The 15,803-nt window shown below is 48.7% G+C and overlaps 1 protein-coding gene across 1 annotated transcript; it reads left to right on the plus strand.

Moving 5' to 3' along the window:
• The first annotated feature begins 4,358 nt into the window (after window positions 1–4,358).
• Window positions 4,359–12,729, plus strand: ELFN2 (extracellular leucine rich repeat and fibronectin type III domain containing 2). Its single transcript, XM_015862555.2, has 2 exons — window positions 4,359–8,168; window positions 11,793–12,729. Exon 1 carries the CDS (start codon window positions 4,785–4,787, stop codon window positions 7,209–7,211), a length of 2,427 nt encoding a protein of 808 aa, XP_015718041.1. The 5' UTR covers window positions 4,359–4,784; the 3' UTR covers window positions 7,212–8,168; window positions 11,793–12,729.
• The last annotated feature ends 3,074 nt before the right edge of the window (window positions 12,730–15,803 follow it).

Below are 15,803 nucleotides of genomic sequence, written 5' to 3' on the forward strand. Positions count from 1 at the left end.
ATTCCCAGCCTCAGCACAAAGTAGAAGAAAGCAGCAGGAGCCTTGGCCTGGTTTCGGGGTGTCCCCAGAGGAGCCAAGAGTGTTTGGCAGGTTTTTAATGCATGCATTTCTAATGTAAGGCTCTTAGCACCGTTTAAGGAATGGTAGAACTAAGTGCTGGCTTTTTCAGTGCATTGGGCCCCAGGAGGACAAAGCTGACAAGGTCAAGATTGCAGGCCCAAACTGCTGCTGTATGTGGTTTTTCTGGTTGTGTTTTCATGCCATGCCCCCTAGACCTTGTATCCTCCCTCAGCCATGGTCCATCTACCACCCAAGCACTCGAGTGGCCTTCACTCCCCATGCAGAACTATATAATTATATAATGGCTTAGGTTGGAAGGGACCTTAAAGATCACTGAGCCCCAACCCCCTGCTGTGGGCAGAGCTGCCAACTACCAGCTCAGGCTGCCTATGGCTCCAGCCAACCTGGCCTTGAGCACCAGCAGGGATGAGGCACCCACAGCTTCTCTAGGCAGCCTGTGCCAGGGTGGTGAGGCGCTGAAACAGCCTGCCAAGAGAAGTTGTGAGTGCCCCATTCCTGGAGGCATTCAAGGTCAGGTCTCCATCATTCCTGTCCATAATTTCAGTATTTGTATTTGAATCCATCCTCATACCTGGCTATCTAACTAATGACTGTACTCTTACATGACCTGCTGTGCCACTTTGTTCTCTGAATCGAAGGGCTTTTTCATGGCTATCAGGATACCTACCTCCTGATTCAAATTCAGGGCTTCCCCTACTCCATCTTTCCCTAAACCTCATGCTCTCTTCTCTTCTGAACAGGTGAAACATTCTTGTGGCCTTCAGCTGTTCTCCTAACACTCCAGAGCATTGGAACACCAATAACATTGAGGCATCCATTGACAGAGCATAAATCGGAGATGAATCACTGGGAGTCTGGAACTGATGGGTTGACTTTTTGCCAGCCAAGGGAGGGTACAGCTAATCATGGGCATAATGCCATCTCTATTCCTTGATGTTCCCACATATGTGAGGATTTGTAGGAGCTAAGGCAAGCTGTAGGAGCTATCTAGTGTTACAATGAAAAGCTCTGGAAACTGACAGCCAGGTGAACCCAATAAATAGTAGTGGTATCCTTGCATCTGCCTTATAAAACAGATCCTGTGTACACAGCCTCCCTCCAAGCAAGGCTCTTCTCAACTCATGCCTCCCCCTTCAACTTTTATCTAAGCTGTAGTTGCTTACTTCTACTCTCCCCGTGAGAGAGAGTGTGTTACCTCTACTCATCCCAGTGCTATCTTGCTGTGTTGCCTGGGAAGCAAAGGAGAGAAATAGCCAACACTGCTGTCAGCACCTTTTGGGCCAGCAGTAAGGACATAGTGTTGCTTCCTTGTAATGCTGGACTCTGACACTGTCTGACTGATGTTCATTTGGCTCTGAACTGTTGAGGTATCTTAACAGTTGAGGCTCTGAACAGTATGATGCTGATCTTCTATCCCTGGTTTCCCTTTGTCTATGTCAGGGAGCACTGAAGGCTTCATGAAAGGCAAAGCAGGGCTACAGTTGAGTTGGAGACTGGCACACCCATGGCTTTGCTGAGATGGGGACTGATGGCCCCAGTCTGAGATGAAATAGGGTTCTCAGCCATGAGCAGGGGTGGTAAGGCTGCAGTTTGGGCTGCCCTCAGGTCCCTTGAGATCAGTGAGACAGTGGGGATAAAGGAGTTATTGGGGAATGAGTAGAAGATGTTTGCATACTTTTTGTATTACAGCTATTGTGGGGACCCAAGGAAACCAATAAATCTGGCTTAAGGAATGATTTGGGCCCTTCTTTGGCCTGTAGATGAGGCAAGGTTGCAGAGTTTTGAGGTAGATGGGAATTAGGTCTTCTCTGCATGGCCCCTGTGTTTTTGGCACATACCAGGGATAAGTACCATCTTTATTTCCTTCCACTACCTAAGCCAGCCACCTCTTTCCTTTCCAGGCTGCTAGAACATCTTCCCCTCCAAGCCCTTTTTGTGTTGCCTGAGTGGAATGAGGATGGGTCTCAGCAATTGATGGGGCTGCTACAGGGTAGTGAATTCATGGTCCCAGTGTTGCTATCTGTGAACCATGGAGAAGCCACAGCAGGCAGTGACAACTTCAGCACAGCATTTGGAACAGTCTGCGCTGTTTCAGAATGGAACAAAGCAAAGGGGCTGAGGGAACAAGACAGGGGACCGGAGCTGTGGAATATCCGAGGTTTGTGGGCACCAACCTATGGAGAGCCAGATGTGCCTCCTCTCTGATGCATCTGGGGCAGCAGTATCAGGAAATGATTGGATTATAAGGCTGAGAAACAAAGCAACAGACTGCAAAAACCCCCACCTTCTGCATTAGTGCTGGCTGATGCAAAGCTGGACGTGAGAGAGCAGCTGGAGGCCATCACATGACAACCACAAATGACTCAAGTCTGGCGGTCTCAGCTGTGACTTTATCTTTTCTTTTGGTCTAGCTCTCCTTCCCCCTCCCCCTCTCCATCTTGGCTTTCCTTTTTGGATTATTGAATATTTAAGTGTTTCTCTGTGACACTATCTCTGATCTCTTAATCCAGCTGGCCTGGTAATTCCACAGACCCAAATCAGCTCAGATTTCTCCACAGACGTAAGCCTTGTTCCTTAAGGATTCCCTCCTTCTTCATTTATCTTCCTTCATTTTACTTCTGCCCTTTGTGGTTCTGTGCTAGAAATTGGTTCAGCTTTTGCTACAAAACCTACAGTATTTTAAGTGAGCAGCCTTCCCTCAAAATAAAAGGGTCGAGAGGGAATCTTTATTCTTCACTAAGAATCTTTTTTTTCCTTTCTTTTCTCTATTGTCTTATCCCTGCTCTCCTCTCCCCCTGCAATTAAAACTAAAGCCCAGTGCTCACATTTTCTCTGCTGTATGAAATCATTTCCTCTGCACTGCCTAAGGGCACTCCTTCCGGGCTCCTTTTTCAGCACAGTGGGAGAAAGGCTGAAACCACGACTGGAGAGAAAGTTTTACTCAGAGAGGTGGTAGATCCCCAGTCCCTAGAAACATCTAAGGTCAGGCTGGAAGCATTCTAAGCACCCTGATCTGTAGGTGTGCCCGTTCATTGCAGTGGTATTGAACTAGGTGGCCTTTGAGTGTCCCTTCCAACTCAAATGATTCTATGATTCCAGGCCGCCCTTCCTAGTCAGGATGAGGAGATTGCCCAGATCCCACAGACACATTAGGGCAAACATCACTTTGCCCCTGATTCCTGGAAGGTGTCTGTTCCCACAGAGGAACAGCATTCATAGCCCCCAGACAGAGTGGGCTCATCAGGAGGGGGGAGGCTGTATACCCCTCTTTGGTGGGTGGGGTGGATGAATGATGTAGTTTAACTCAGTACTGCTGGCATTGTTGGTGGGAGGCTGGAGGCTGGTACTTGACATGCTGCCTACATCCAACCCCTCTGCATGCTCCAGCCAGGCTGGCTCACCTCAACAGCCTTGTCCCTGCATCGAGAGGCAGGAAAAAATTTTAGAGCACAAGTGGTTACACGTGGCTTGAATTATTTATCCGTCCTGCAGCAAGGAAGGGAGGAAACAAATTAAAAAAGTGTTGCTTTTTTTTTTTTTTTTTTCCTTTCTTTAATTTTGTAATGGGGCTTGTATCCATTTTCATTGCTTCATGCATTCTGTGTACACGATTTCCAGGCAGCTGAAAATCGTTGGCTTTAGCTGTGCTTGGGGCTTGCCTTTGTTTACACTAGGAGTTCTAAGCCAATCGCAATAGCAGCTGCATGTTTCCCAGCCTCCCTCTCCTTCCCCTTCTGCCTACACTCAGCTGCCTTCCCCAACCTCCCTGGCTGTGATTACGTTGCATAAAAGAGCCTGGGTACCCTTCAGCATACCCCCAATATAAGACTATATGTTGTGGGGGTCTCCTTCTCAAAGATTTATTAGTGTGGCAGGAGGTCTCATTCCCCCCTTGTGAGCACCCCCTACAATTCTATCTTTTCCCCATCTCCCTCTTCTCATGAAACCACATCGTCTACATTATTATTGCAAACACCTCCCCTACCCCCCCGCAACTGATGCCTCTTCTTGTCTCCCGTGTGCTTTCTTTTCCAGATTCCAGTGACAGATGGATCTCTCTCATGTGCACTTGCTCTTTCCCTCTCTGTATTTTTGTTTTCAACATGTTTGATCTGAAGCTCTGAAGCTTCTCAGAAGGAACCCGGGAGAAAAAGAGGAGGAACTGAAGGGAGCGTGAGCGACAGAAGAGGCAGCCTTGCCTTATTCTTCCAAATCACACCGTGGAGGGGCGGGGGAAGACCCGAGGGGGGAGGGTTTGGGTTTATTTTGGGGTGGGTTCATTGTGGGGGGCAGGTGGGTGGGAAGACATTGGAAAAGGTGAGAAAGTTGCTCATGAACATCGAAGAAGATTTGTTTTCCTCTGTCTGAACTTTTGTTTAGAAAAGAAGCACAAGGTAGTTCTCTCCCATACCATTCATCCTTGGTCACAGTTGGTGGGTGTGCTGGAAGCAAATTGCATGCATTCTCCCTGCTCCATGCTCCTGGCTTGACCCAGAGGGCAAAAAGAAATGATGTTGATGGCACCCAATAGGACTGGGGTGCTCATGCACTTCCATTACTAAGCCCCTAGTTACTGCTCCTTTCACTTTCCTGTGCCTCTTACTTTCCTTTTGCTGTGATCCTGGAATTTGAATTTTTTGTTTCTCCTTCTTTTTTCTCTTCCTTTTTCTTTTTTTAAAAAACTTTTTACCTTTTTTGATCTGATGAAGGCACCACTGAAGACCATGATGTGCCTGGGGTTTTGGGCAGCTGCCCTGCTCTGCTTGTTTTCCCCTGGCACCGTGCGAGGTGACTGCTGGCTGATTGAGGGGGACAAAGGCTATGTGTGGCTGGCCATCTGCAGCCAGAACCAGCCCCCATATGAAACCATCCCCCAGCACATCAACAGCACGGTGCATGACTTGCGTTTGAACGAGAATAAGCTCAAAGTGGTGCTGTACTCCTCCCTCAACCGCTTCGGCAACTTGACTGATCTGAACCTGACCAAGAACGAGATCTCTTATATTGAGGATGGGGCTTTCATGGGCCAGACAAACCTCCAGGTCTTACAGCTGGGCTACAACAAACTTACGAACCTGACAGAGGGCATGTTGAGGGGCATGGCCCGGCTCCAGTTTCTATTTGTGCAGCACAACCTGATTGAGCTGGTCACCCCTACTGCCTTCTCTGAGTGTCCCAGCCTGATCAGCATTGACCTGTCCTCAAACCGTCTCAGCCGTCTGGAAGGGAACACTTTCACCAGCTTGAGCAATCTTATGGTGTGTGAGCTGGCAGGTAACCCCTTCAACTGTGACTGTAGCCTCTACAGCTTTCTCAACTGGTTGGCGCTCTTCAACAATGTAACCAAGAACTACGACCGGCTCCAGTGTGAAACTCCACGTGAGTTTGCTGGGTACCCGCTCCTGGTACCTCGGCCTCACCACAACCGCAATGCCATCACCATCTTCCAGTCTATGTGCAGAGGAGGCACCATCCCCTCTCTCTCCAGGGTCAACCCCACTCCTTATACCCCTGACTCCCAGCGAGACCTGGATGAGGGCTCAGCCATCAGTCCTGGAGACTTCCTCTCTGTCAAGCCTCCAGCTTCTTCCACCACTGACTCCTCCTTCAGTCCCAGCATCAAGCTCCATGATGTCACCATCACTTCAGCCATCCTGATGGTAACCATCCCCATGCCCTACAGTAAGATGTATGTGCTGGTTCAGTACAACAACAGCTATGTTTCTGACATTGCAACACTGAAGAGCAAGAAGGAATACGTCACTGTCAATAAACTGAAGGCCCACACTGATTACACTTTCTGTGTGGCCTCCATCCGCAACAACAGACGCTATAACCACACTTGCTTGACCTTTGCAACCAGGAGCAAAGGCAGGGAGGACCCTATTTCCAGTACTTCCACCACCACGCACTACATCATGACCACCCTGGGTTGTCTCTTTGGGATGGTCATTGTCCTGGGGGTGGTATACTACTGCCTGCGAAAGCGAAGGATGCAGGAAGAGAAACAGAAGTCCCTCAATGTAAAAAAGACAATCCTAGAAATGCGTTATGGATCAGACATTGATACTAGTACCATGGTCCATCCTTCCCAGAAACTGGGTGAGCCACCAGTCATCCCTGTCTCACGCATGTCCTCTATCCCTTCCATGATTGGGGAGAAGTTGCCCCCACCAAAGTCAATGGAGACTGGGATGGAGACCCCCAAAGTGACCACAAAAGGCAATTACATTGAGGTGCGGACTGGTGGTGGGGATGGGCTGGAACGAACCCCACGGGATGAGGACCTGAGGGAGCTTGACAATGGGCAAGGCTCAGCTGCTGAGATCTCTACTATTGCCAAGGAGGTAGACAAAGTCAACCAGATCATCAACAACTGCATTGATGCCCTCAAGCTGGACACAGCCTCTTTCCTGGGTGGCGGGACTGGCGTTGACTCAGACATGGCCTTTGAGTGCCAGTCCATACCTGCCAGTTCCTCGGGTGGGCTGGAGCGGCCCAGCTTTCTTTCCCCACCCTACAAGGAAAGCTCCCACCACCCTTTGCAGCGCCAGCTCAGTGCTGATGCTGCTGTGGCCAGAAAGACCTGCAGCGTTTCCTCTAGTGGCTCCATCAAGAGCGCCAAGGTTTTCAGCTTGGACGTGCCTGACCACCCACCGCTGAGCAAATCTGACTCCAAATACATTGAGAAGGGCAGCCCACTCAACAGCCCTTTGGATCGTCTTCCCTTGGTGTCCCCGGGCGCCATCCACCACTTGGAGGTCAAGCCCTCCTACCACTGCAGTGAGCACCGACACTCCTTCCCGGCCCTGTACTATGAGGAAAGTGCAGACACCTTGAGCCAGAGGGTGTCATTCCTCAAGCCTCTCTCCCGCTCGAAGCGAGACTCCACATACTCCCAGCTCTCTCCCAGACACTACTTCTCGGGTTACTCCTCCAGCCCTGAGTACTCATCAGAGAGCACCCACAAGATTTGGGAGCGATTCCGGCCTTACAAGAAGCACCATAGGGAGGAGGTTTACATGGCGGCTGGACATGCCCTGCGGAAGAAAGTTCAGTTTGCCAAGGATGAGGATCTGCATGACATCCTGGATTACTGGAAAGGAGTCTCTGCTCAGCAGAAGCTGTGACTCTTCCCTACTCTTTCCAAGAAAACAATACAAAACAAGACCCCCCCCTCCCCAACAACCAGAAAGAAAACAAACAAACAAAAAAAAAATTGCCACTTGACTGTGAAAAATAAACCAACAACAAAATACTCCGACAAATACAAAACTGACAGAATCGTTTCTTAAAGTTTACAACAACAACAGAAAACTCTCTTACACACACACACACAAACACACACACACACACACACACACACACACACACACACAAGCCGAATTGTCTCTACTGTGTTACGGGGACCATTGTTCTGCCTGCAGATGGTTGGGAGGAGAGTCCTGCTCTGACACTGTGGTAACAACACTGGAGTGTGTGCGGGTGGGACTGGCCTGGGAGGAGGCGGCGGCGGGGATGGACACTCACTGGGAATGGAACTGAGCTATGAATTACTTCTCTTTCTGTTTCTCTTGCTGATTGAAAGCTGATTTTTCTTTTCAGTGGGAGGGGGGAGGACTTTGGTTTAGAAAGCTTCTCTGCCCACTTGATACACCTACTTTTCCAAATCTTTCATCACTCTAGTTTTCCCCCACTTCCTTTGGCAGTGGAAGCGTTTCTCTCTCACCCCTCACCTTCCTTGACAGGTAGGATTTGTTGGAAGAATCTCTCTCCTTTTCCTTTTCCTCTTCCCTATCCATCTCTGTTAGGGGTCTTTTGCACTTTTTAAATAAATACTGCATGAACTTCCATCCTCCTTGGAAGAAGGAGAGTGTGAAAGACAAAAGGAGGAAGACCTGACACACAACAGGCTCTGTGCCCGTGCAGCTCTCCCTGCTTCCCTCCTCCCACCATGTTGGTGATGAACACCAGCGATTCTGGAGTGACAGGCCTGCTCAGAGCCAGTTATATGCCTACCACTGAGGGAGTATGGCTGTGTTCTTCCGCACATCAAGTCAGTCCCTCGAGGAATGGTGGACAAGGAGGTAAGAAGGTCCAGACTTTCAGAGGTGTAAAGGGTTTTCATCTCCCCATAAGTGTCAGAGGTCCTTTTCATCACACAACCCCATGACCTGGTCAGCAGGTTTGGTATGCTCTTCTGCCCTTCTTACTATGAATAAGGGACCTGGAGAGGAGCTAAGCAGAACAACTTCTTCACAAAGCTTCTGTAGCTCTTCTTAAGTGACCTGCATCATGTTGGGAGTGGGGTAGAAGAGCATCAGCCATTCTCCTTTCTTAATTCATGAGGGGTAGAGTAGGTGTAACACCCCTCACTGAGCTGACAGAAAAGCCACAATGTTTCTTCCACTTGAATAGCCCATGGACACAGCATGGATAGGAGACAACCTAGAGTGCAGGAAGGAGCACAGAATAAATGTGAGAATGGGTCTGGGACTAGTCCAGTAAGGATAGATTCAGAAGAAGCTCCCTTTGTGTGCGTCTCATGTGCTGGGATAGGGAAGGCACAAGCCTCTGGACAGCAATGTTCCTCTGAATATCTAGAGGTCGTCATGAGAGTCAGAGCAACTTACCACCTCCTAAGCCCTCCACCTCCTCACAGGTAGCTGTGACAGACTTCTCATAGGAATTCCTCAATTTCCTGGCAAAAAAAACCAATCTTCTTTTACTAGGTCCCAGTCTCTGATCCTTGGATAGAAGATCTGCCACAGAGTTAGGAATGAGCCTGTTGCCCTGCCTAATTCATCCTCTTCATGAGCAGCCCAACAAAGCACAGTCTTGGCACTCCTTCCTCTACATTTTCCTTGTCAGGCAGGGGTAGATGACTGCATAGTGCACCTTTATACAGCACATTGGGCCTCCCCTCTGTGAGCTGCACATCCCAGCTGTTCTTGACAATTGTTCACTATTTTCAGGATGAGAGCGAGGGCCTGTTTCATGTTAGTCTTTTCCAAGTGCCTATTTCATTTCTGAGGCACTCTTCAGAACCCTCAATATGTCTGGGGGCCCTGGGAGAAGGAGGAGGCTTTAGGAGCTTCTCTGGGAGGTACTTATGTGCTGCCTGCAGACAACCAGCCCATTATCTGTCAGATAGTTGCACTGCCATCTGCAGCAGCTGATTTCAGCGCTACAGGTGACATAGCTTCATCTTCTGAAAGTGAGGAGCAGCAGTAGACAAGAGACTGGTGTGCAAAAATCATTGGAGATCCCCAAGGTTTAAGCCTGTGAAAATCCTTGGGGACCCTTCCTTGTAGGGATGTTGCCAGCAACAATTCTAAGACAGCTCTGGATCCTGTTGCCTCAGCCTCCTTCACTGTCAGCCACACCTCCTCTCAGAGCATCATTTTGCCTCAAGTCCAGAAGTATTCATGGAGTTGACTCCACTGTGTAAGAGCCAGAGAAACTCAGAAGGGGTATGTGTGTTTGTATGTGTTCAGAATGCTGAAATACATCTCTGCTGCCAAGTGTCCCTCCATGCTGGGGCAATGCAGCAAACCAAAACAGGTCAGTGCTGTGAGAGGTGCACAGGTACAGCAGAGACCTCTCCAGATATCACACAGAGCAGGCCCAGCAGTCTTCCAGCATGGCAATTATCCAAGCAGGAAAGGCTAATGACTGGGACACAGAATTGGACAGGGAAAGGAGGATGACAGACACAGGGGGATAGAGTCCTGTTCCTTTCCCCACCTCTTCCCTCCCTGTGCTTCTCTCCTGTATGGTCTTGTAATAAGTTCTGCTCAGTCTATAGTTTTAGGGGGAAGCCTTAAACTGCAATGGTTTCTGCTCTTTCCCCACATCACCCCAGCAAGGTAGAAAAGAAAGGTCAGGAATACAACTATCACCAGGCCCTTCTTTTGCCCGTGGTGGGGGTAAGGCTGCATAGTGGGGGGGCGGAAGGCATTTCTCTCCCCACTGTAGCCCCCACTCCAAGCCAGTGGATGAAGTTTGCACAAGATGGACTGTTCTGAGGGAGAAAGAGGGCAAGGAAGGGGAACAAAGTGTCCCACCTTCCTTCCTCCTCCCTTCTTCCTTGTCCTGCTCCCTTCCCAGGGATGAGGGGCTTGCAAAGTGATGCCAGCCCTTTTGGAGGAAGACAGATTTAACGTTCTATTTGCATGATGATTTTACTGTATTTTTCTGAGGAAACATCTGTTGTGTATGTGCCAATTTGTTGGAATTTAACCTCCTCCCCAAAATCTTTCCCATCCTCATCCCTGTTTTTCCTGCTCCTTTCCATCATCCCTGATATAATTTTATGAGACTCCTACAAGTTTGAGAGGGAATGCGCCCCAAAGAGAGCCTAACCTAATCAACCCAACAAAAATCTTTCACTTCTTTCCAGTGTCCACTCTCCTTGTCCCAAATGTGGTCTCTTAGCTGCTTTTCAGGGTTGTGTGTATGAAGGGAACTGTGTTATATGCCAAAGTCCTGCTCTTCCGAGTGCTCATCATTTCTCCTGATTATTTAGAAATAGGAGAGAGACCCATCAGGATATATCTCATAAGAGAAATAGTAACTACTACTCCCCTGCCCTGGTTTCACCTTCCCCAGATCTACAGGCAAGGCCATTCCTGGGGGAGCCAGGAATGCCTCACCTGCAAGGAAATCTGATACAGGAAGAACCTGATTTGGAGCTGGTTGCAGTCACTATAAGACCTCCTGCCATCTTCCTCTCACTGACTGCAGATGGCTTCACATTAGGTCTATCCTACCCCTTTCCTGTGGGTGGTCCCAGCGGAGAGCAGGGCACAATGACACCTATGAGACCTTCATGGTGGAAAAAGGCCCCAGGAGAATTCGCCAAACTTCTAAGCCCTCTATGGCTTGGTTTTGGTGACAACTCCTCATCCTTGCCCTTCTCCCAAGGCAAAGTAGATCCATGGGGCAGAACAAGGACTACCCCCCTTCACACATTATTTCTGTGTTGGTGACTAATGACAGGAATTAATGCAGTTTTAGTTCACCTCATTGGAAAGGGTGGAGAGTCCAATATGAGGGGGAGTTCTGACCTGCCCCTTCCTCAACAATAGGCTGATGGGGAGCTGGGTTGGATTCCTGCATCCAGAAGAGTGAAAGCAAGACTCTAGGTGTGGTGTTGGTTTTCCTGTGGGTCAGAGCCCTTCCCCACACCTGTAGGTGATGGCTGACCCTAGATTATGCTCCAGTGCCACATTCCCACTCCTCACTCTTCCATGCTGAATAAATCCCTCCTGAGGCAGGTGTGAAATATTCATGACTGACAAATGAAGATTTATGTCAGGCTGAGGAGGCCTCTGTGTGTTTGCAATGTTAATCAGCCTGCCTTCCTGGAGGAGGTTCTGCCAGGTAGGCTTGGGGGAAGGAAGGGGAGATATGCAGGAGAAAAGCAGGAAAGGGAGCTGAGGAAGGGAGAGGAGGGGCAGGGATGAGGACAGTCTATACTGGAGAGATGGAGGGATGGGGTGGGGAGAAAGTAGGAAACAGGTAGAAGGAGATGAAGAGGGACAGGCTGGAAGGAAGAGGGGAAAAGATGGCTGTACATGAAAGAATGGAGGGTGAAAGAGGCTGAGTGCAGGGGTGGAGACTCTCTGAGAAGAAGTGGAGAATAGTCAGCAGTGCCTGAAGAGAAAAGCTGGATGGGCTTCATGATGAGCTGTGGCCCCTCTCCGTAGGGCATCTCAGCATTACAGGCTGGACAGCTGCCACGTGGGCAGGAGCTGGAGCCAGGGCCCTGAAAGCACATTTGCCATGCTTCTTGATCACCAGAAAGCTCGACTGCATCTGGAAGCACACTCGGCCACTGGGAACCTGGAAAAAAGTCCTCTTCCACCGCCACCGCCTCCTTCAGCTGCATGCAAGAAGAGCTTCATGGAGCCACATCCTCTCGCTGGAGCCAGCCTGTTGAACATCCCAGCACCTGTGCAGCCTCAGGGTGGCTTTGAGTGGGAAGGACACTGAATGCCACCCTTCACTGGGCCATGGGGCTCTCCCGTAGGGCTGGAGGAGCCTGTCCCACTTCATCTGCCCCCTGAAGGCAGATGTTTTGGGGTGTCCCCAAAGGGCAGAGGGGGTGTTTGTTGTCCACCCCCTTCCCTCCCACACTGTCCCTCCAGCCGCTTTGGCCTTGTACTATGAGGGGCTCTCTTGGTCTGCCTCCCCTTTTCTTCCCCTGCCTCGAGCCACAGGGAGTTGTCTCTATACCTCTCCCCACAAAGGCAGCTCTCAAAACACTCCTCTTCAACCTTCAACCAACGTTCCTCTCTCTCCCCATCTCACAGGTCCCCCTCTGTCTGCCCCATCCCCATGCGTTTGGCTTGGCCTTTGCCTCTCCGTTACCACCACCGCCACTGTGAGGCCTTGCTCTTTGGTGGCCCGCTCCCACCACCCGTTGTCCCCTGTCCGCGGGGAGAAGGGGCTGGCTGGGTCAGGGCGAGGTCCATCAGAGCTGGTACCACTGGTCCATCCACAAGCACAGCACTTGGGGCGAGGGGATGGGAAGGGGTGGGTGGCTGCCAGGAGAAGAGCTGGGGAGGTTTCCCCTTGAATGTAAAGAAGGGCCTCGGAGGCAGCTGATGGGACTGGCTCCTTGTGTCCTCTTTGGTGTTCCTCTTTCCACAACAGCCCTGTGACCCCCCTGGTTGTGTATGGACACATTTGAGTTGGAGTTATGTTATTTTCTTCTGTTCTATCTTTCCTTTTTTATTTTTCTTTTTTTCTCCTTTTTTTTTTTTCCCCCTGTTTTTCCTTAACTTTTGGATTTCTCTTTTTATCTCTCTCTCTTTCTTTCTTTCTTTCCTTCCTTCTTTCTTTCTCTCTTTCTCTCTTTCTCCTATTTTTTTCTTTCTTTTTTTTTTTTTTTTTAATTTTCCTGTTTTGAAAACAAATGGCACGAAATCATTTTTCCTCAACTCGGAGATTCCTGTATGTAGAAAATCAATTTCTATATTTGCAATAAATTTCTTATTTAAAAAAAAAATTTAAAAAAAATTAAAAAATAAAAAACAAACAAAAAAAGTCCCAAAAAAAACCAACAAACAAAAAAGTGAAAAGCTGCTTCTGAGTCTGTTTGTCTCAGCTTTGTTTTGAACCGGAGGTGATATGGAATGGGAGGGGATGGGGGGAAACCAGAAAAGCTGGGTTAGATAGTGGGAGAAGGAGTCTGAATTCTCCTAGGGACTCAGTGGCCATCTGCTCCTCACTAACACTGTTTCTCTGCCCTTAGATGTTGCCTCGTTCATAGAATCATTGAATCATTTGAGTTTGAAACCATTCTTAAAAGTCATCTGGTCCAACTCCCCTTCAATGAACAGGGGCACCTACAGGTAGATCAGGGTGTTCAGAGCCCCTCCAGCCTGACCTTGGGTGTCTCCAGGGTTGGGGTAACTGGGCAACCTGTGCCAGTACCTCACCACCCTTTCTGTAAGAAACATCTTTATATCCAATCTAAATCTCTGCTCTTTTAGTTTGAAACCATTTCCCCTTGTCCTGTCCTAACAGACCCCGCTGAAGAGTCTGCCCCCTTCTTTCTTATTGCCCCCCTTTTCAGTACTGAAAGGCCACTCCCATGTCTACAGGTCTCCCTGGAGCTGTGTCTCATCCCAGGCATGCATAAACCACTGCCTGTGTGTAGGACAGCACTTCTTCACCCACTGTCTACACAACAGAACTTTGGCTGGTGGCAAGAGGTATTCTCCACCCAAGCCCCAGAGCTGTCAGGATAAAGGCCCCTGAAACCAGGTAATTTGTCTGTTGGTAGTGACTGAGCAATCTGTAGACTAATCTACCACCACATACACTGATCTCAGCTCTTCCTAAGCATCAATTTTTCAAGGCAAGAATGCAGCCAGCAGATCTGTGTGTATTGGTGCATTTATACAGATAATTAGGCCAATTTGTGCATGGTGACATAGCAGCCATTCTCATAAATATCTTATCTCTTCCTTACCTCCTGATTTTTTCTCCAAGAGTGGTACTGCTGCTTGGTGCAGAAGTTATCATCTTTTGCCACTGCACATCCTTCTTTGATCATAAAAGTCTAACAGTGGCTTCTGGGGTTCCTTCATGGAGGCAGCTGCTGGGACTTGCTGTTACAGCCTCTCTTCCTAGAGCAGAAATTGGCAGGAATAAGAGGACTTAGGGGGCGGGGGGTGAATAAGAACGCAGCAGTGACTTTCAGCTCCTGGATATATATGCCACAGTAGTTGGCAACTCTTATTAATGCTTGAATTGATTTTAGAGCAGCCTAGGGCAGCTTCTACTACATGCAGATGCTTCACAGTCTGATATGTTCTTCCTTGGTCCTGGGAAGAATGACTGAGCGTGGGAAGGAATGGCATTGGGCTGTGCACTTCTGGGGGATGGAAAATGGTGCATAACAAAGAGGAGCTCTGATGGGGTTTATCAGAGCTCTGTGTACTTTGTGGAAAGCTGGATCAATGGGTCAAAGTGGTATTCTTGGCATCTGCATCTCTGCAGTGCAGGGATATGGGCTGTCAGAGACGGGGAATCTTAAACCTTGAGAGGAATTAATGCAGAAATTTTAAACAGGTATAATTTTATCAGTAGAGTGCCCCCATGCTGTTTATTTTGTTGCTAAATTCAATTTTGTCTCCACAGTCCTGCATTTCAACTGGTTGTTCTGCCACAGGGAGAAGGAAGGACAAGATGTATTTGTAGATGCTGTCTAGGGAAAACAGAAAGCTTTGGGAAGGAAAGACTGTCATGGCTTGGGTAGTCACAAAGGTCCTGAAGCCAGGTGGGGACTATTGGACTGGGGGCACATAGAATCGTAGCATCATAGAATCAATAAGGTTGGAAAAGACCACTAAGATCATCCAGTTCAACCATCAGCCCATTACCAGCACACCCACTAAACCACGTCCCTCTGCGCCTTAAGGAAAGAGGTAAGCAGTTCTTAAGGTACTTAAGCAGCCTTCAGCTGATTCCAGTCATACCCTGGGATTCTTCTGCTCTGCACAGGGCTGTTTTTATTGGTTCAAAACGATTTGGTGTCTCATGCTTCATCCATGCTGTCTTGGTTCTTCATCATCCCTGCTTACCCAAGAAATCACTGACTACAGCAGAAGAAAGATTAACTTAGTGACAAGAGTCTTTTGCTGGAAATCATTCAGGACAGCTGAGATCTCAGCAAAGGATGCAGGAGTGAAGGGTTAAGGAGGATAGAAGGAGCACTTGCATACACAAAGCTCACTTACATATTTATGACAATGCTCCGTTCCTTAACTTCCCAACTATAAAACAAGGGTCTGTGTCATCCTTTCCCTCTCTGAGCTCCTTAGGACAGTCTGTCTCTCACATCATGATTACATGATGTCTCTTGCAATGGGGATTGCCATGCTGGTCAGGGCCTGGTATTTAACACAAGTCTTCAAAGGGAGAAGTCATGTCACAGAAAGTGAGTCTAAGGAGCTGGACTGGTGACTCTTGCTAAGCAAGGCAGAAGTAAGCAGGGGCCCAGCCAACATTACTGTGGAAAAAAGCCTCATCACTTTTTAAATAAGAAACACTTAAATAAAGAAAAGCGTTCAGCTCCATCTCTCTTTATATGTCACCAGAAAGGGCATCATTAAGAATTCATTGCAACTTCTGCACCCAATTTTCCAGCCTAGTGCCTTGTCCTGCTTGTCTTGCTCCAGCTCCAAAGATGGTGAGTGCGCTGCCAT

This window comes from Coturnix japonica, chromosome 1, assembly GCF_001577835.2.
Source record: "Coturnix japonica isolate 7356 chromosome 1, Coturnix japonica 2.1, whole genome shotgun sequence".
In the NCBI taxonomy this organism is placed as follows: domain Eukaryota; kingdom Metazoa; phylum Chordata; class Aves; order Galliformes; family Phasianidae; genus Coturnix; species Coturnix japonica.

Coding starts and splice junctions, on each gene's coding strand:
- ELFN2 (XM_015862555.2), top strand. CDS start 4,785: ATGAAGGCACCACTGAAGACCATGATGTGCCTGGGGTTTTGGGCAGCT.